Source organism: Nomia melanderi, chromosome 13 (assembly GCF_051020985.1).
Source record: "Nomia melanderi isolate GNS246 chromosome 13, iyNomMela1, whole genome shotgun sequence".
NCBI lineage: Eukaryota > Metazoa > Arthropoda > Insecta > Hymenoptera > Halictidae > Nomia > Nomia melanderi.
This window is the reverse complement of record NC_135011.1, coordinates 2,012,468-2,033,376: the sequence shown is the minus strand read 5'-3', so window position 1 is coordinate 2,033,376 and position 20,909 is coordinate 2,012,468. Positions and strand designations below refer to the sequence as shown.

Here is a 20,909-nt window from a genome sequence, read left to right as displayed (position 1 = left end):
TTCACAGAAACTCGTTATTTAAACATTCGAATTCCAATTTTCGACTTCTAATCATTATTGCTATCGTTCATCAACGTTTCAGATTAATTTTCACTCGCATAATCGATCAATTTCAATCCACCTATCTAATCAGTTAACGAACATTCATATTTCTAAATATTCAAATTCCAATTTTCAACTTCTAGTCATCATTACTATCATCCATCAACACTTCAGATTAATTTTCACTCACATAATCGATCAATTACACTCTACCTGTCCAATAAGTTAACGATCATTCCTATTTCTAACCATTCAAATTCCAATTTTCAACTTCTAATCACCATCACCATGGTCCATCAACATTTCAGATAAATCTTCCCTCAAAAAATCAATAAAACAAAGAACTAACCGTTCGATTTCGATTCTCTTCGAGAAAACATTCTAATTCCTCGTTCCCAATTTTCATTTCCACCCTAAATGATTATACAATTTCCTGTTAACACCTCAGATCAATCTTCGCGCGGAACATTTATAGAAGAGAGAAACGGCTCCTCGATATTTAGCTCACAGGCGGTCTAACGCTCGTAAAATCCGCCGTGACAGAAATTCTTCGCCGCGACGATGACTCGGGCGAGTTTCAGGGAGCCGAAAAAATCGGTCGGACCGATTTGAATTTTAAATTCCCTCCGTTGATCAGTGATGAGCGCGGAATGTAACGGACCGTGCACGGGACGGGGACATCGTCACCGCGGCTGCTGTGCCAGAAAACGCGGTATTAACACACTGTTGACCGGTCACGTGTCAATCCGTGCTGGCAGTTGCATTAGCCGTTTGAATTTTGAAATGCAGGGCAATATAGAATAACGCGAAAGCAGAATATTCAAAGTTATTTCAAGATACATCCGAAATTTCATTTCAATTCGTTACGTATAAATTGTCAACCCTTTGCAGTCGTTAAATATTTCCAGTGAAAAACTTCCAAGTGCAAAGGGATAACCCTTTATATGTCGACATTCGTCGGCAAAGGGTTAATAGACGATACACTCGAGTCTCGAGAAACGCTTGTGTTGCAACGGGACGCCACGGGTGGGCCGCGGCGCGGGCAGAATGTCAAAAAGTAGAAACCTCCAGTTTTCTGTCTTCTTTCCCGTCGGCGTCCGCCGGTTCCGAGTACCCGGAAATCGAACGGGGACCGAGGACCCGGTTCCGTCGCGCGCCGCCCGCCGCCGACCCGGCCCATTCACGAAAACGTTCTAACTTTCGTTTTCCCTCGGCGATGCAGGTGACGTCAGGCTGGCCGCGCTCGACTTTACGGCGCTATAAAAATTTAATCGTCCTGCCGCCCGTTGTTTCGTCGCGGCGACGAAAACGAAAGCGCCGCGGGGACCGCGGATTTTCCGTCTCGCCGGCGGGATCCGCCGATTTTTTCGGCGCGAGGAAACTCGGAGCCACTGAACGAAGCGTGTACCACCGAGATTCTTCGGACGTGGAGTCTCGGATTCGGCTGATCAGTCGACTGGCTTCGAAATTTCGGAGATTTTGTATATTAACCCTTTGCACGAAGTTTTCCACTAGAAATATTTTGACATTTTCTGGCGAGAAAATCGATATTTTGTGAAACAACGTCGATCAGAAATCATGCGTACAGTGAGGAACTAAGATATTTTGTTTGAATATTTTTCAACATGATGCATTATGGGAAATGTAATATTAAATATCAATTTTGTAGTTTTACTGTGTGAAATCAAGTGGTGTCACCTCTCGAGTGCAAGGGTTAAGTATCCTTTTATAGAAGAAATACGGGGTATTGGAATGAATTGCTAATTAATTGGTATCAGATGTTATCTTAGATTATACTGTGTCTTAAGTGATCTATATTTATTCTACGTGAATTTCCTTATTGTAATCGATTTCTAGTAATTTTTAGTCGAAGTTTTGTAGGGTTTTCTTTAATTAATTTTTTGGGTGTTTAGTTGTTGGTAATAATAGAAATGATTTTGTAGAAAGATCATTTGTATTGATGAATACACGAGGAACTCGATGAAACGATGAATTATATATAAAGCGACCCAATTTTTCCGGTCCAAGTTCGCCAATATGTTTTATGGATAAAATTCAGAGAAAATTTCGCTGACAAATAGGTCGTTCGTAGTTTTACTTGCATATATTCAATTGATTTGAATATATAGAGTTCTGCCAGGAATACGCGATGTGAAGCACGAGAAAATGTGCGTTATAAATCAACGCAACGACAGAAGTAGTATAAATATCTATTTCAACGCGAGATTCAGATAGAAGAACGCCACGGAAGCAGCGACATCTCGAAGAGCACCAGCAAACTCTGTAACTAGAACCTGTAATCTTCAAACGTACACTCCAACAAAAGTCTACGGTACATTACAGTAACGCCGATTAATAACAAGAAGGAATCGTTCGAAAACTGGCAAGAAATCAACCACTTAAACGATCTCCAAAAGAAGAAACTCCAACGAAACATTACAATCACCAACCGAAAAACTAAACCTCTAATACACCACCCCAATAATCCAAAACCAAAGCAAATCCAAAAATCTCCCAACTAAAAAAATCCCACGAAAAACTAACCAATCATCCAAGAAAGAAACCCTCATTTCTCCTAAACGATTACTCCAAAAAACAAATAAACTAATAAACTATAACTAAACCTCTAATAAACCACCACAATAATCCAAAATCAAAGCAAATCCTTCAAAAATCTCCCAACTAAAAGAATCCCACCCAAAACACCAATCATCCAAGAAAGAAACCCTCATTTTTCCTAACCAATTACTCCAAAAACCAAACGAACTAATAAATAAACTATAACTAAACCCCTAATAAACCTCCCAATGATCCAAAACCAAAGCAAATCCAAAAATCTCCCAACTAAAAGAATCCCACCCAAAACACCAATCATCCAAGAAAGAAACCCTCATTCCTCCTACCCAATTGCTCCAAAAACCATCGAGATCATCATAAAAACCTAAAGCAATCCTCAAAATCTGAACAGACGCAGCGGCTGGTCCCGAGCCTGAAAATCGTCGGATCATGCGCGAGAAACGCGGCGTCGTCGGTTGCAGCGGCAGGAAAAGCAGCGTCGCAGGTTCATCGTCCTGATGCGCGTGCGCAGGGGCCGCGGCGCGGTCTGAGCCGATTTCAAGCAGGACCTTCCCGTTTTATGATATCCCAAACGTAAAAAAGGTAGCGCGCGGAATGTGTGCCAGTGGGTCTCGGTCCCCCGTCCGCGCTTTTCCTCGCCCCACCGCTCGGGGCCCGGTGAAGGGGCCTAGGTCGACGGCGGAACGGACGGGGAGCGAACGGATCGAACGAGGGGCCCGCGGAGGAGGGGGCCGCATAGAAAGAGGCGAGCGTATCCCCGCTTTCTTCCGCGGCGAGGAAGATCCGGCGAGTTTTCCAACGATTAAGCCGGGCGAGCAGTTTTCCAGGACGCGGAACGCGCTGTCCGCGTTACACCCTTTCCACGATCAGCACAAGTGATGTTCGCGCGCGTCCCGATATCGCGGATTTCAATTGCCGGGCAATTAGCCGGGCCCGAATACGGGAGCTAATTGAGCCTAAGGCGACGCGCCCGCTGCGAGACCGTCGTTTCACTCCGCGCCGGCTCAACGGCGATTCCGTTCGTCGTGCTACTTGGAGGGAACGGACATCCGGTAGTTTTCATTTCGTACGGAATCTCCATGCCGGATACACCGGTGGCGATATCTGATCGGGGATAATGTCCCGTGAAACGCTCGGCACACTTTTTCTGGACCGTTTGCTCGGATCACTAGATAGATGTTCCCACGCGGTGGGAGCCGACGGTGAATAAAGACATCGGATCGTTTGGTTTCTTTTCTCTTTTTTTTTTGGTGAATGATTGTTGCGTACAGTTTCGTTTTATTCGCGAAATAAATAAATAAGGTACAAAAACAAAGGGATGAGCGTGTAACGATTATGAGAGGATAAATAGTCGAGTGTACTTTGGTTTCGCCAGCGTCCGTCCTCGGTCTTGTCTGTATATGCGTGTGTGTGTGTGTGTGTGTTTGTTCACTTTCAACGAAACGTCCAGTCGGTCACCACGTGTGTCTCAATGTCATTGTCACTGTCAATGCGCGAGCGCGCCTGTCCCGTCGTTGGATTTCGGTTGCGCGGTCTCATCAGGACACGCGCGAGTCACCGAACAGGTGCGCGTATCCTCTGTAAGGTAGATCGCTCGCCTCCTCGCCGAGGGATCGCTTCTTGCGGTAATGGTGGTGGCCGACGTCCTGCGCGTACACCACGTGGTGTCCGCCGCCGCTGTCGTGGCCGCTGGTCAGCTTCTTCACGGCGACGATCATCGACAGCATCAACGCCATCGCGGATACCATCAACGCTTTCATCGCTAGCAACCCGAGAGCACCGAATCCCATCGCTGCCATCATCTTGCCTGGAATGTTCGATCGTTCGAGTAAAGAATTAGGAGAATCGAGTATCGGTTGGGTAGATGGATTAGGAAATAAGATTAAATGGAGTATTGATTCGATGGTTGGATTAGAGAATGAGAAAGATGATTGATTGTTTAGTAAATTGTTGAATAATAAGATTAAATGGAGTATTGGTTGGATGGTTGAATTAGAGATTGAGAAAGATGGAGTATTGATTGGATGGTTGGATCGAAGAATGAGAAAAGTGGAGTATTGATTCGATAGTTGGATTAGAGAGTGAGAAAGATGATTGATTAGATAGTAGATTATTAAAGAATAAGATCAAATGGAAAATAAATAAAATATTCATTAGATAGATCGAAAGATAGAGTACTTAGTTTGACAGTAATAAGGAAAAATAGATAGAGAGGAGAGGAGCTAGTTTTTCTTAATAGATATTAGAACAAAAATAATGTTCATTTGATGGTGGAGATTCTTTACGAAGGAAGATTTTTGTTAGTGATTTGAATGAGTTATTTATTAGCTACATTTCTAGAGGCTAACGTGGAGTTTCGATTTAACCGATGATTTAGCGTGAATTCAGTGTGGCAAGAATCGAAACTCGGAGAGTTCCGTTAGGCTTTCATATAGACTTTCATTTGAATTATGGAAGAGTTAGTATTATGTGTGATTCGTTCTGATTACTGCAGCATTCTTTCTGATGAATTTACTTAATTTCGAAGTCAACGATGTTATCCTTACGAATATTTGATTTCTCGAGAAACGGGAATGATGGTTGTAGAAAAGAATGATCGATGACCTAGATACCTATGATTGTAACGAAATGTAAGTATCGATATTCAGCAGTGACAGTCAATGTCGAAAAGTGCAATCACTTAATGAGAATAGCTAGTCACAGGTGAGCAATGGATGTCCAAATTCTGCCTGGTAAGATTTAGTTTAGTCCACATACAATTCACACTCGAAGAACGAAAGTTACACTTTAATTGTATCTGATTATTATGATTTAGTACCGTGCAAGTAATAAACTCAACTCGCCCATAACAAAATTTACATCTAATTTCGAAAGATTCAAGCACCAACAAATTGACTTGATATACTTGCGATAATTAACAATTCCCTGGCTTTCTTATTACCTTTCGTTCTTCGTATATTATCTAAGAAAACTCCTAATACCCAGAATCAGCTCAATAATTACAATAAATCATTAGCGAAAAGACCTTATTAATTCACAATTACAATCATTACCAACTCACTACAAAGGCTCATACTCATCAGCACTCAAATACACATTCAAAACTACGATTAACTCTTGAAAATCTCTCAAGCTCTAAACTACTCAAACTCCTCCAATGCATCGATGAACCGAATAAACAGTAAAACCAATCTCATAAATCCCAAGAAAAGCCGTTTACATCTCCATCGTCTAGCGATTCACTTCTGCATGACGAAACGAGTTCCCAGGCGAAGCAACGCTAGACACCAGGAAACTAAGCGATACTATATCGTGTCGTCTTACCCATCATCAGCGCCATGATCATGTATCCGCCGCCGCCGCCCTTCTTCCCTCCGCCCCCGCCGCCGCCGCCGCCACCGAGACCTCCGTAACCTGCTCTCCCCCTGCCTACAAACAAAACACACGATCCAGTTATAATCCGCCTATAATCCAGCCGTCGACGTCCCATGAAACCTCAGAGCGAACCTTCCTCGGCAGGCAGGCTCTCCTGAATAGCAGTCTCGATGTTCTGCGGCAGGAAGCTGGGCAGCTTGATTCTGAGCTCGCGTCCCTCGAGGAACTGTATCACCGAGCCCATACCGGCGAAGCCCTTCATCAGTCTTCCCTTCCTCGCCGGGCCAGGCCCGGGCACCTCGACCAGGCTGACGCCGTCGAAAATCTCGATGTTAGGCTCCTTGCTGGACTTCTCGAGCAGCTGCTGAACGATCTTCCTAACGATCCTGACCCCGTAACAGGACACAGACATGTTCTTCGCGTCGGCGGCCGAGCATCCGCTCGTAAATCCTCCCCAGGCGTCCTTGGTCTCGTCGGTGTCCGCGGATTGCGCGCTCGCGGCGATCGCGGAGATCAAGAGGACGCACAGTGCCAGCCCGCGGCGATCCCCTAAACCCAACGGCGTCCTGCCCACCCAATCCATGGTGTGAAGATCTCGTGTAGAAGAGATTCGCAATATCCCGTATGTCGCGGAAACGTAGACCGTACGATCGTGTTACGCACAAGAACGACGTTAGACGTGGACTGAAGCACCGGTTCTGTACTGATCCTGCGGAACCTGCGGCGGAGGTCCGAGTGGTGCATCAACGCCCGCTTCAAATCTCATTTATATAGTTGTAGCTGCCGGGCACCGGTGATTGTACTACGAAAAAAGCAACGAGAGCATCGGCACCAGACAGCCCCGGCACATTCCCTGTTCTTACCGTGTGCATTAGGCCTGCAATTTTTCGTTCGGTCGGACGATCCTCTCGTGGATTCCTTTAATTCTTGTTTCCGAGGCGTTTTAGAGCGTTACGCCGCGGTTGGCTGCGGGAAGGATAGGCGGCCGGCCGCGCTGCGCGCTCTCGTCTCTCGACGCCACGCGCGACGGGATCGGTCGACGATCCGCCGCCGCGAAAGCGCGGCGAACACCTCGCATTCGTTCTTCTAGATCAGTGCCGCCTTCGCCTCGCCGAGGACCAGCGTCGACCTTACAATCTCCGGATGGAGATCCGAATCTTCGGCGGCTGGCATCGAAACCCTGAGTCTTCGGACCTTAGAAGCGTAAACTAGTTCATCTGCGATATTCGGAGTGCTTCCTGGGAAGCAAGCTTAACTCCTCGGTGCCCGGATCAGTAGGAACTGAACTTATTAGGAAAAGAAGCTTAGTTCCTAATAGACATCGAGAGTCGATCTATCCCTCAGCTTAATTCCTCATAAGCATTGAAAACCTAATACTCCTCAGTCAATCTATTCCTGGCTGAGATCATCAGAGACTCAATCAACGACCACAGCAGTCGAAAATGGCGACAAGGAAGCCAATTCGTAGATATCAGCGCTGCTCCAGATCGACGATCGGCGATTCCCGATGCAAGCGTACGGCGAGGACCGTGCCGCGTCTTCTTCTTCCTTTCCCTCTTTCCGCGCTTTAGTGGAGCGGAAGAGAAGGTGGCCGATTTTCCCGGCGCGACCCGCCTGCGCGTTCAATTCGTAATTACCGGGTTCGAGGAACGCGTGCGTTCTTCCGTCTTGGAAATTAGACGCGTGAGCTATGGTCCGGTTGACGAGTCGCTCGAGGATGAAGGGAAAGATCCGACGACGCGTCGCGTCGCGTGACACCGGCCGGTGCACCCTTCGCTTGAAATCCTTTCTCTTCGATCGGAGGATTCGATTCAAGGATCGCGGCGCGAGGCGTGGTGGGAGGCTCTCGGCTCTCGGGCCGATCGGCTGCGACAAGATATCGCCTCGCCCGCGAAACTAGTTCATCCCGGCCGCATACCTTTCTCTTCTGTTCCACTTCCCTTCGCGTACGCCCGCCGATACGATACGGTATACATATACGTAACACCGGCTGGCTGGTATAACTAGGCCCGGTACGAAACCGTTCGCTCGTTCCTCGGGACGACGCCACGCCACACGGACGATCGTGTATCCTTGAAACCGGATCGACGGCCATGGGGACGCGGCGGGAGGAGTTCGCCTTTGACCGCGTGTCCCTCGCATTTGCTCCCTTCTTCCGGCTGGGGTTCAAGGGGACGATGCTTCCGTTCGAGCAGAGTTAGGGGTTGCGTTGATTAGTCGGATGAGGATGCTGTGAGTTGAGCTAGGTTAGGGCTGTTCGTTGAAGTGAGGTTATGTTGGGACGGACATCTTGGGAGGAGTATGTTGAATGTTGCAATGGCGGATGGTACGGTTGTTACTTCTAGATTTTCAGAGATCGTTGTAGGAAGCTTGCGGTAAACGTATCTTTTGGAAGTGATGAGTATTTGATTAGGAGGTTCGTTCATTAATGATATTAAGATATCTCCCGCTTTTCACTTAGCAACGATTGCCTTCTATTCTGTTTATCTTTTCCTTTGTTGGTTAGTAAGTCGGATTATTTGCAGTCCATCAAATGCGGTTCGAAACAGTTTCTAACCGAATTGATTGAATGAGTTCTATTGAAGATAATGGAGGAGGTTGTAGTTATAGTTTTTAGGAGGTCGCCTAAATGTTGATGTCGGTATTTAATGATATGAAACTATTCAATCGTATAGTTAGTATAACATTGTTTCTATTAGAAATCCTTCAACGTGAAATCTATCGTACGAATTGTCTCATATCGTTAAACGTTTCTCATCGACTCAATTCCTAATCGCGAAGTCTCCTTTTAACATCCTCTCCAGTGAGCTACTTCAACCACACAACAAACCGCAGGAATAACTCTCTATTCCTCAAACCACTCAAATCGCAAATTCTCCATTCGAAACCAGAAAGTCTTCCACAACCGAACCTCCGGCATTCTCCTAAAGCTAAGTTCGTTTCACCGCCAAACAGCTCGAGTTACAGATTTCGGTCGCGCCCCCGGGTTTAAGGCGAGCCCGCGAACGCGCGGCATTCTCCGGCGTCTAATAGGAGAATCAGAGCCTCTAATTAGTCCACGGTTTCTCTCCGCACTTCCGCGAGCGCAAGGCGAACGTTAGAATCTATCTCGGACGTGTTTTCTCCTTTCTCGATCCGCAGAATGTGTGTCGGCCCCGCCGGCCCCCGCCGGACACGCAGCCGCCTCGGCCGTGGCCGTGTCAATAACAAGAAGATTCAATCAATATCCGATACTTTCTCCTCTCGCGACGAATTTCTCCGAATCCGGCGAAAACCGTGGCCGTGAAAAGAAATCGGGTCACGCCGGACCGCTCCGTGAAAGAATTTCGTCTCCCTTATCGCGCCGCGTCTCGATTCCATCGTTCGATTCCATCGTTCGATTCTATCGTTCGATTCGAACCGAACGTTCGCGAAGGAACTTCGATGGTCCGCATGACAGAGAAGCGAACGAGCGGAATTGCTTTTTAATCGTCGAACTTGCTGTCGGCTGGAACACGTGTCGATTTTTACCGATTTACGAGGACCGCTCGTCGAACGGGGTCAACGATGACGGGGGTCCCCTTCTCACCCGAAACCGAAAGTTGATCCTCCCGGAGGGACGCCTCTCTCCGTCCCTTATCGCGCCGTCATCTCCTTACCGATTCTTCCCAATCGCGGAGGAGAAAGCTGCCGGCCGAAACGAGGCCGACTTATTTGAATGAAAGATGCCTCGTGCACCGCTCCCTCCCCTCCCCCCTCGGCCCGCCGGTTTTCCCTTCGTTCCGATCATCTTTGACGCCTCCGAAAGTTGCCCGCGCGTTGACTTCGCCGAGACATCCGGGTCAACGAAGTAAAACTTCTGTGCCCGCCGGACATTCCCGGGGAAATGCATGTTCGCTCGAACTTGAACGCTCGACGTTATATCGCATCGGCAATGAAACGATTCGTTCGACTGTTGTCCGTTAGATAGAAGTACCGTGTACACTTCGTTATACTTTATTCTCGAGTATTTTCCGTTTCCGAGATTTCCTCGTGTAACGCGTCATAGTCGGCAGGTTTCCTTCATTCTAGGTCATTTCCTAGATCCTCCGCGCGTCGTTTCGACCCCGGCGTACTGTGATTATCGGGAACAGACGCGAATTATTCGAGATACCGCGTGGAATTACATTCCTGGAGTAACTCGACGCGATCGTCACACCGGCCCGAGTCCCGCTAAGTTCCGCAAACCGGAGCGCGGCGCGATGAATACGAGACGTTCGACATATTTTCAGCGCCGCGTGTCGTGCGGTTCGATTTGGAATAATTGTACCGAGCTCCTTCCGAACGGTCTCGAACGGTTCATTGGAAACGTTTAGACCGATCGCATTCGCGCCGGACGCGGCTCGACAATGGCCGACGGAGCGATTAGCCGCGCTCCGCCGTTAAATCGGTCGTAATGAAAAGCACACGGATCCGTTTCACTGGTTTCCGGCTCGCAAACAGACCAAATCGGAAGATAACGGGCTGCATACCTTTGCAATTAATCAGACTGCGTCACACGCGCGTGGCTATCGCTCCTCGATCGACGGCGACGCGCTTGCGACGCGTTTTGCGTCGCGAAACGAGCTTTCGATTCGCTCGGGAATTATTTTAATCGCCGATCGCGGTCGGCAGGTGCCTGTTAACGATGTTCGTGCCTCGTTCTCCGTTCAATGATAATTGCGCCGATGGCTGCAATTAACGGGGCAACAGGGAAACGACGGTGTTTCCGGTTCAGCGATGGAGCACCGCGATTTCGTTCGGATCGCGGTTGCGCGTTCGATCGCGAGTCATCCGAGCGAGATGGCGTCCTCTTGCGGCGAACGACTGCTACCCGGTTCTCCTGTCTTCTTACTGGCGCGTACCTGTCTCGCCTCGATCTCTCGTTAAATTGCGTAACCGCAGGAGTCACGCGTGAGACCGTTTAGGTAGCTTCGGAGGATCGCCTCGTTGTCGGAATAAATAGAGTGTCGTGCTTGTTGAGAGTCGTTGAAATAAGTGGAGAAGATGTACAGAGTTGCTGAGTTTCTTTCTTTCGTGCACGCAGTATATACAGTGGGTACGAACGGTGTACAATGGTCGCGGTGACGCTTTTCCCTAGATCAATGAAATTAACAACTAGCCTGTTCTTCGCAGGAATACAAGCGTTACAAAAGAAAATACAATAAATATTTATTTATACACAAGAAAACAACGTGAGTACATTATGGTACAGTCGCGCGACGAATAAGTTAAGTATAAATAATATCGATGGAGTATAGTTACAAGGTGTGAGTCTACGTCTTTTGCGTCGATGGCGGCGTCGCGTCCGTCGGTCGGTCGGAATTATTCGGTCGAATGATTTGGTCGTGAGGACGCAATTTCACGATCTGTCGATTCAAGTCTTGATGGTCGGTCGTGTAAAAGTTCGGCGTCGAGTACTAATTAATTCAGATTCCAATTCCGAACATCTCTACATTCAATATTCATCAATCCTCAATTCCTACAAACCAGGTTCCAATTTGAATCCAATTCCCCTTAATCAATCCACATAACCCCAATACTCAATATCAACTAAAGCCAATCAATCCTCTCAATTCCAGTTTCAACAGATCAATCCCTAACAAGCTCCCAATTAAAGTTCCCCTTGAAATCAGATCAAACGTCGAACTCCTAAACAGGCAACAAAGGAACATTACGTCCGTCACAGGGTCCCGTCCGTCGATCAGTCAGTGATGAATAAGCCGAGTCGAATGAGTGAACAGTTCTAGCCCAAACGTAGATGAAGATCATTAGAACAAAATTACGACAGAGAGAGCGAGAGAGAGAGGGATAGACAGACACAGAGAAAGAGAGAGAGAGAGAGAGAGAGAGAGAGAGAGAGAGAAGAATTAAATACTAAAGAAGAATTAAATTAAAGGCAAGAGGGTGCTGGGCAAGCAGGTCAGTCGGATAGCAAAGTTGACCCCTCGGACTCCGCGCGGCGTAATTACGTGCCGCGAGACGGGGTCCGCGGGTCGGATGGCTGCGTTCACTTGACGTGCGCCGAGTAGGCCAACTCGTGGGCGTCCGGTTGCCCAGGAATGGGCCCTTGACCATGGAAACTCCTCGCCCAGCCGCTGCTGTAGCTGTCCCCGTGACCGTGATCGGAGCTGAAGGTGTGGCTGGAGCTGTGATGAGGATGCGCGACCACCTCGTACGTGACGTGCTTCTGGCTGGAGAACAGTTTCTTCAAGCCGATTATGCCCGCCAGGAGCAAAGCGATCTTCGACAGGAGCAACGCCTTGCCGACCAGCAAGGCCAGAGCCTTGAAGGCCAAACCGCCGATCAGGCCGATCTTCAGCACCGCGGCGGCGATCAGGGGTCCAAGGTTGTTGTTCTTCTTCCCGCGACCTGGAAGATGCGCGCCGGGATCAGACGGTTGTCGCTTTCGTCGGGGAAGGTAAAACTGGGGACTTTCTATGGCAGTAAACTCTGGCGAGGCGTGACCGAATTGCCTGCCAGATGCAAGAACTCCACACTCGGCAAGGTTGTAATTGTTGGAGTGAGAGCCAGCGTCTGGGATTCACCTTCGTTTCGTCTCTAGGAGGTCGCTGCTGCTAGGATTACGTTACTGGGTTGGGTCTTTGAACTTCGATGGTTATCGGTGATTTATGGGAAGGGTTTCGATGGGATATATATTGGCAGTGTTGGATATGGATTCTTCTAAGGGCTCGAGTTGAATCAAAGGTTACTTGAGGTTTCCTCTTGAAGTTTACATATGTATCCTAGCTAGATATATTCGACTCTAGATCTAAATTCTCTCGAATCTCTAGCTTCGAATGATAAAATTCATTCTACGGTTACAATTAGTCTCATATTGAATTAAAGATTGTCATGAAGCAAGTGATAAGATATATCCTAGCTAGATATATTCGACTCTAGATCTGAATTCTCTCGAATCTCTAGCTTCGAATGATAAAATTCATTCTACGGTTACAATTAGTCTCATATTGAATTAAAGACTGTCATGAAGCAAGTGGTTAAAGTTTACATAAAATAATTACCATCCTGCACAGGGTTGTCAGACCGTTCAATGGACAGGCTGAGGTTTAACGATCCGTTCTCGTCCTCGGAAGCCGAGACGACGACGTCGTCTTCCGGCAGAATCCTCCATTTGATGCTCCTGGACCTAATGAACGCGTACACCTTGCTCGCGACAAGGTCGAGGACCTCGGACTCGTCGTCTTTGCTGCGGCCAGCCTCGAACGTGACCACCTCCTCGGCGACCTGGCTGGTTTTTCTGATCTCGATGTCGTCCGTCAGCTCGATCGACGCCTTTTTCAGAAACTTGTTCATATGCGTCACCAGCTTCAGCATCACGCAGCTGCTCAGGTGGTTTTGGGAACAGTTCGAGTTCAATTTACGGAGGAGCTCCTCCTCGTACTTGGCGCGGTCCGTTACCGTCGGCGACGTCTGCTCGAGCGTGTTCAGCTTGTCGAGCTTCTCCATCGGGTTCGCCAGGCACATCGCCGCCCATGAGATCGACAGGAATAATAGTATCCCCTTCATCGTGTTCCCCTGTGAAACAAATTTCTTAGATAATTCACTTGCAATTCGAAATTACTGGAACTTTCCGTTAACACTAGGTTTACGCGACGCGTCAATTTGACGCGTATTGAATTCTATAAAGGTTATTCGGTGAATGAGTAAGTCGATTTTGGTTGAAGCAATTACACGAGTGAATATCTTTATTGTCTATCTTCCAATCTCCGATTCTCAAGATCTGAAGCAACGAATATTAATTTTTCTAGGGACAATGAAACAAGCTTCACAATAAACGTCTGTAAATCTGGTGTTAAATTAGAACTGCCAAACAGTCGAATGAGTTATTCTTTCGTAGAATTCTTGAAACTCCATTTTGTCGAGTTTTCGATAGATTCTTCGAGAAAATCAGTATTTTTGTATAGTTAAATTCCTAAGACTGAGTTACCATACGATTGAAAATACTGTAACCTAGTTATAGATAAGTTTCCTCTTTTGATTTATGCTTCGATAGTGTGTTAAAAAGTACTTTTGCATCGGAGGGTATCAATTACCGTATCGAAAGGTGTCAGAAATAAAATTAGCCCGCTTATTTATCGGCGAACAATAAGTAAAGTGTTATAACGCTTCGAGTCGACAGTCGTGTAATTTACGTTCGAGCCAATCTTACTCGCGATGTATCAATGTAAGAATTATCCTCGCAGAAATTGAAGAACAAGATGACAGAGACGTTTGATCGGCGCTCAGCTGGAACTGTACGGTTATTAGAAAATTAAGTGTACGTTGTACTTCGGCGGTTAATAAGCTACTATTACGCGCCGGCTCTATAATGTACGGGACCGCGTGATTTAGCGCTTCACCACGCGTCGAAGTCACCGGACCGGCACGCGCCGTACACTAGTTCCACGCAACGTTTATAAATCCTGACGTTTTCTATTCATTGCATTCCTGAAAAATCACTGCCTGACGTGTCCGACTGTATGTGGGTCACCCATAAATCGCGAGCAACCGATACAGACGTACTTTTTCACCCATAATTACGGTAATCTCATTTTTCATGACTTCCCATTGAAACGTAAGTGAAATCCTGCACCTTTTAAATTCACTGTTCGACAAGATTAAGGATATTTATATAATTACACAGTTATTTTGTATCTTACTGATCCTAATGAAGTTCCATACAGAACCAGCTTAATTAGTAATCAAATAAAGATCTCAAAGTTAACCACCTGTATCACTACGATTAACCATCAAATTATCTACTACTTCCTAAAGTAACCCTTACCATCAACGACAAATAAAACAAAATTCTTCCTAACAAACTCTGAAACGACCAATTCAATCGCACAGGTAATTAATCCTCACCAACACTCAATTACCAAAAGAACCACAACGAACCCAATCCCACTTACAACCAAGCTAAATTCATACTCCCAAAACGAAACCTCCAAAATCACCAATACAATCTCACAAAACCAAAAACACCTAAAAACTCATAACAGCAACCTCCCAATAATATCCCATCCCATCATCCTTCAAAACCCGCAAAGAAAAGATCCTCGAGCTACCTGATAAAAAGAAAGAACAATTGACCACTGACCTCGTTTCGTATCCTCGGAACCGTAGACCGGAAGCTGCAGAGGGCACGCTGCTGGCGCCTCTTCTCTCTTCCTTCCTGGCAGACGAAGAACGGGCTGGGTCGCTTCGCGCGTGTCACCCGATTGCGTGGACCGAGCGTGTCGAGTATTCTGAACCCGTCGTCTCGCCCCGGCCACTTTATATACGTAAGATCCGCCGGGTTAACAACGCCACGCCGCGAAAAGGTTTCGCGCGCCGCCGGCCGGGGCCCACCACCATCATCCCGCCGGATAGCGCGGTAGCGGCGGCGGCGGCGGCCGCTTGGGGAGGCGGGTGGTGCCCACTTTTGCCTTTGATACCAGAGGCTGGCTGACTGGTCGCTCCGGTAGCCCCGGTGGTGGGATCCGTGATCGACTGCCTCCTTCCCGGCCGGGCGATCGCCGGCTGAAAAGAGAACCGATCCCGCAAAACGGGTAGAGGGATCGTTCCCCTCGTCGCGAAACTGGTTCCCGGCGTGGAACACCTCCGGGCTCGCCATCAGCGGACCACTGTGAGCCAACCGAACGACCGGACGGACGGACGGGCGCGAGCTCGGCCACGCACACCGTCGAAGAACCCTGGGCCGTGTCGCGGGGACCCGCGACCCAACGCGAGAACCGTGTCACGGATGTGGAGCACGCACGCCAATGGCCGAACGCCCGGCCGTTTCGGTTGTTCCGCGCGAATCTCCGTGGAATTGTAGCTAACTGACTTGAGATGTATAGCGATCCCGGATGAGCCCACAAGTTTATAGTGGGGCTACTGTTATAGATATCGAAAAGGTGGATCTTCAGTGAAAAGAGAATTAGGAAACAATATGGACAACACGTGAAAATACAACTTAATACCACGAAGGTCAACACGCGACTCTTTCACGCACAAAAATGTTCTCCGCTGTCTCTCGCCAAAATGTCCTCGCACGCATTCCCACTTGCTTTTAACACACACCCCCATTCGCTCTGTCTTTCTCACCCTTGCACCCTTCTCACTCGCATCTTTCGTCCATAGTCAAAATTGACGCAGTCGCGTACACGCTTTTCTCTCGGTCCAGTCGCTCAGTTCCAGACACTCTTCCTCGCATTCTTTCAGCCACTCGAGATTTTCTAAACGCAGTCACACCATTTTCCAAACATCCCGGCGCCGGTCCGTCGCGATACGACCTGGCCGCCCTTACGCACGCACAACGAACCATTCATCCTACAATACTTTAACCTACGCTAAATAATTCTAGATACTACAGATATATCTATGTATCAAACTATTATTGGATATAGCCTTCGACATAAAGGCGCTATGTACCTACCCCCGGCCGAACATTCTAAGGTCCGGGGAACATTTTTTGAAAAATAAAGCGCTTTGATCTTTCTACTTGGGACGCGCTGCTATGTTGTCTTTTGGGATGACTCGGAGAGTGGAGTTGAATGTAGGGGTTGGTTTGATGTTTTCAAACATCAAGTTTGTAGGAACAAACATGTTCAAGAAATTGTAGGGCTAGCGGAATGTGTTCTTATTTTTGCAATTGCGAATTGATGTACTCGTGGTTGCCGGTGAAACCAGGGAAAAGTAACGATCGTGCGTCGGGACACCTGGGCGAGGGACATTCCATGTCGCGCACGGGGTTTCAAATCGAGGCGAAAAAGACTGTTGGAAAGCAACGGGTTCGGCGGTATATTACGCTCGTAAAGAAAGTAAATATGGCGGCAGCGAGTGCCGTAACAAGGAACAATTACGCCAGGGAAGAACAACGCGTTCCGGGCGGTCGGCGTACGACGAAGTGTGCCAATGTTCGAGCGCGTTCGCCAGGCTGTAATCAGTTCGCTTAATTAAACAGAACCGCTTTGGACGATTAACGCTATGCAGAAGTTCCATTATCAACGGAACTGTTCTCGCGATCGAACAATATTTCATAGGGAATCGTGAGAAATATTTCTCCGAGCTTGACTTCATTATATTCTGCAATTAAATACGTAACAAATATAAAGCATTAATCCTAAAATTCAAACTTCCAATCTACAGAACATTTCAGTCACAAGAATCGAGAACTAAGTTTCTAACATGCAAATTTCTGCGAGAAACTTTGGATCTCGTCCAAATTCGGAAACACGGAGTTCCCATTTCTCGACGTTCGTTCCATCTCTGATCTCGCCGTTGAGAGAATAAGCAAGAAACATGAACCACCGATGAATGATCCGCGGATCGTGAACAGGCTCGGTTTACCGAGCAGTTCGACGGAAAAACTTCTGCGGTGTCCCTGTTTTAATCGGCAGAACACTTTCCGCGGCGGTCCGTGTATCTGTTGAAACGTATCGCACGGGGCGCAGGCCATTTGTTCCGTATTCCCGATACACTTTCCTGGTCACGCGACACGTCGTTCGCCGGTAGAAGAAAAGGAACCACGCTAGAAAGCAACCGCTTGTGTTTGCGTTCCGGTTGATAGATGAGTACCTGCGCGAGAAGAGACGTCGTTCTTGAAATTCTTGATAGGATCGGCAGGCTGTTAAGCGACAGTACGCGGACGTAGAGATCGCGACGAGGATCTGGTCACACAGGAAAAACGACCGCAGATCCGCTTTTCATTCTTGAGCGGACCACTACGCGGCTTTCGCGTTTCACATTTTTATTTCGTCCGTGTCCGCCGCAGATGCTGTGTACTCAGCTATTAACCCGCGGATTCTTATGCAAATCCGCGTCTCTCGAGTCCAATTAACATTCCTCCGGTTTGGCGACTCGCGACTTAAACATCTGTCTGTTTGTTTACAACGAGAAGCACCGTGAGAAACGGTGGTAATCGGTCGACATTTCTGTAGGTTGTTTATCTGTGATGGTTTGATAATTAAATAAATTAAATATAAATAAAGTTTCAATTGGTCACCGTGTTGCGTTAGATTAGACTATAATCACTACCGATGAGAGTTGTGCCGCTAATGGCGTACCGTTCAAGATGATAAGGTTAAAGAGAAATCACCAGTAAATTAATCTCGTTTCAATATTTCATATATCGCGCTATCACAAAGCTTAACCCTTTGCACTCGAGAGGTGACTCTCAGTCATGATTTCATCTAGTAAAACTATAAAATTTGATATTCGATATTGAACTGTATACAATGCATCGGTATGTAAAATATTGGGAAAAAAGCTTTGTTTCTCAATTCACTTGATTTTTCTTTTAGTTAATTTCAAAAAATATCGTCGTCTAGTTAGAGAATGTTGAATATTTCTGACGAAATACTTCCGAGTGCAAAGGGTTAATGTTAAATACGAGACTCCATGATTTCGCTAGTTAAACCGAGTGGCGGCCGAACGTCGCGTCTCGAGTGCAAAGGGTTAACAGCACGGAAGCCATTAAAATCAACAAGATTCACAACTTCATATTGGAAGTGGTACTTCGAATCGAAAATCGTGGGACGTCCCGGTTCCCGTGCTTGCGGGGATCGTTTGGCGAAACGCGCGGAGGCAAACGCCAATGAAAAAACGTGAAAAAGTGTGCCGGCGGTGATTCGTATATGGTAACCGATTATTCGCCGTGGCCGGTACGATCTCACGGTCCCGAGGATGTGTTTTGGTACTCCGCGGACCGTTACGTCGGATTCCAATCGGCCGATTCGTCAGGGTCGCGGTCGCCAGGCTTGTTTCGCCGGCCAGACAGCGTGGGTGACCGGTTTCCGGTGAAATCGGAAGATCTGCTTTCGTACTGGCGCTTTGTTCATTGATCACATTCGGCCGACGCCATTACTGTGGACAACCGTGCATTTTACACATCAACAATACACGTAATTATCTGAAACAGTGCTATAACTAACATCATACTTAAACTGAGATAGGACAGTATCTTAGAATTATCATCTCTGCACCGGAAATTGTTAATTAAAAAAGCTTTCAATTCACTCTAAAAACGAGTGAAACGATAAGCTGTAAATTAATATTTCTAAAAATGTTATATTAGAATACAGCAACCGCAGAACAGAAACGATTGCATCAAGAACTAACTCCGCGATTTAAGTGAAACTTGCGATAACAGCGCAATATCCTTATCTTCTCAGGGCAAGCTCGTCAATGAAAAGAAAACAAAGTTTCACCGTCGGAACCGCTGAAAGAAACGAATTTTTTCCCGCGCTCCAGCGTTTCTCTCGGTTTCCATCGTTTTTCACGCAGCAGTCCGATAACCGGCGCCGATTTACAAGCTTCCGTGAACGGGACAAACCTGTTCGGCCTGCGATCGCGTGGAACTCTTATCAGCCTGCGCTCGGTTTATCAGCGTCTCGCAGGATCCCGCGAGATCCACCGCGTCGGCCGAATAGTTTCACTTTTAAGCGTTTGGCCGTTAGTTCACCTCGCAGCGTCGCCGATCGGCGGATCGATATCGATCGCCTGGAAATCCAGGTTGCGAAGCTGCGATCTCGCGATGGGAGTGACCTTGATATTACAGACCCAGAGACGTGACGATTCTGCGTCGCGATCGATCGGGCCGGCCGGCACGCCGGCACGCCGGCCGGCCGGCCGGTGCGTAAAGATGGCGGACGCGAACGGTAACGCGTCAAGGGAAAAAAATGAGGGAACAAGGTTACCGGGAGAAAGTTAACGAAACAGGTAGACGCGAACGCGATCGGGCAATGCAAATCGACGACCGGCCGCACGTGACCATTCGGCTACGTCGATTCTGATCGTTTAATCCGCGTCTGATCGATGGTCGAACGGTCCGCGAGCCGGCAACCGGCCCCGGCCTGTTAGACGGAAATAGGATAATCGCCCGGCTCAGCGTTATTCCCGCAAGAAGGTGTGTCTGGTTTTATTTTATCGCCTGTTAACCCGCGGAATGTTTCAGAAAAGGAGCACCGGTTTCTTGGAAGCAGTCGTAATAAATCCCCCGGCCGTGAATCGTTCGATCCTTTTTCACCCGGGGCCCCGCGTTCGTTGTATACTAATTAATCGGCGGTCAGTCGAGATGCGTGCTCTATCTTCACGGAATTCTTGCGTTCGTGTTTCGTCTTGTTTCCGAGAACGCTACTCTAAATCTTCGTTGCGCCGAGGCACGATTGCGTTCGTTTGTTCGTGTTACCTTCGGCGCTACAGTGGAATATTTAATAACTTCTAATGAGATATAGACACAGCAGCTGGTAAACTCTAATGAAACCTTCACTCTACATAGAAGCTAATAAAATCTGAAACGCAAGAAAAATAGATCTCATATTCTCGTTCGTGATGCACTTCATGAATTATTAACCGGTTACCTGCGACCTCAAAAGTGTACCTAAAATGTCTCGCAAAAAGTTGTCTCGCCACTCGTGACGAGTGTCCTCGTCAAGAACACCTATCTAGTTAATAGATAAACATCAGAATATTATTATACGCTCGTTTCTATTGAAAAATCGTTGCTACTAGCAACAATCTCTTGCTCCCAAGCGCCGGGAACATTTCAAGGCGCACGCGAACGCGCGTATTCACTTCTACCGAGCAGCCGCGCGCCCAATCGGGGCTCGTTACTCGCAATTTTCGGATTCCTCGCGGGCACGGAGGAATGCCGGGAGCCGACCGCCGCGTCGGTCGTAACGGAAGCGCGCGATTTCAATCGTGGGAGCCCTTGTTGCCCGAACTGGCTCGCGAAATCGCCGGTTTTCCTTCGTTCGCCGATGCGACGCGCCGCCATCGCCGCTGCCACGGTTTTCCGTGTTTTCCGTGCGCCGTGTCGGGCACGGCGGACCGCTTCCGGTCTTCGGATCGAATGAGGCCACTTGGTCAACGGGTCCGCTCCATCCGATTCTCTGGATCGCGGGTGAGAATCGCATCGAACCGGTTGCCGC

General features: G+C 47.8%; 2 protein-coding genes across 2 annotated transcripts; both read right to left on the bottom strand.

Annotated features, from left to right (window-relative positions):
* Window positions 1–4,157: 4,157 nt before the first annotated feature.
* LOC116433424 (uncharacterized) lies at window positions 4,158–6,577 on the bottom strand. Its single transcript, XM_076373349.1, has 3 exons — window positions 6,127–6,577; window positions 5,944–6,048; window positions 4,158–4,426 (listed from the first exon to the last, which is right to left on the bottom strand). The coding sequence occupies exons 1-3, from the start codon at window positions 6,575–6,577 to the stop codon at window positions 4,158–4,160; spliced, it is 825 nt and encodes a 274-aa protein (XP_076229464.1).
* A 5,424-nt stretch (window positions 6,578–12,001) lies between these two features.
* LOC116433473 (uncharacterized) lies at window positions 12,002–13,521 on the bottom strand. Its single transcript, XM_031991606.1, has 2 exons — window positions 13,017–13,521; window positions 12,002–12,363 (listed from the first exon to the last, which is right to left on the bottom strand). The coding sequence occupies exons 1-2, from the start codon at window positions 13,519–13,521 to the stop codon at window positions 12,002–12,004; spliced, it is 867 nt and encodes a 288-aa protein (XP_031847466.1).
* Between the last annotated feature and the right edge of the window lie 7,388 nt (window positions 13,522–20,909).

Bases quoted from the DNA above. Each gene is read 5' to 3' on its own strand.
- LOC116433424 (XM_076373349.1), bottom strand. From the start codon at position 6,577: ATGGATTGGGTGGGCAGGACGCCGTTGGGTTTAGGGGATCGCCGCGGG. The intron at 6,049-6,126 runs GTTCGCTCTGAG...TTTTGTTTGTAG, and splicing joins GAGCCTGCCTGCCGAGGAAG to GCAGGGGGAGAGCAGGTTAC. The intron at 4,427-5,943 runs GTAAGACGACAC...CGAACATTCCAG, and splicing joins GATCATGGCGCTGATGATGG to GCAAGATGATGGCAGCGATG.
- LOC116433473 (XM_031991606.1), bottom strand. From the start codon at position 13,521: ATGAAGGGGATACTATTATTCCTGTCGATCTCATGGGCGGCGATGTGC. The intron at 12,364-13,016 runs GTAATTATTTTA...CGCATCTTCCAG, and splicing joins TGACAACCCTGTGCAGGATG to GTCGCGGGAAGAAGAACAAC.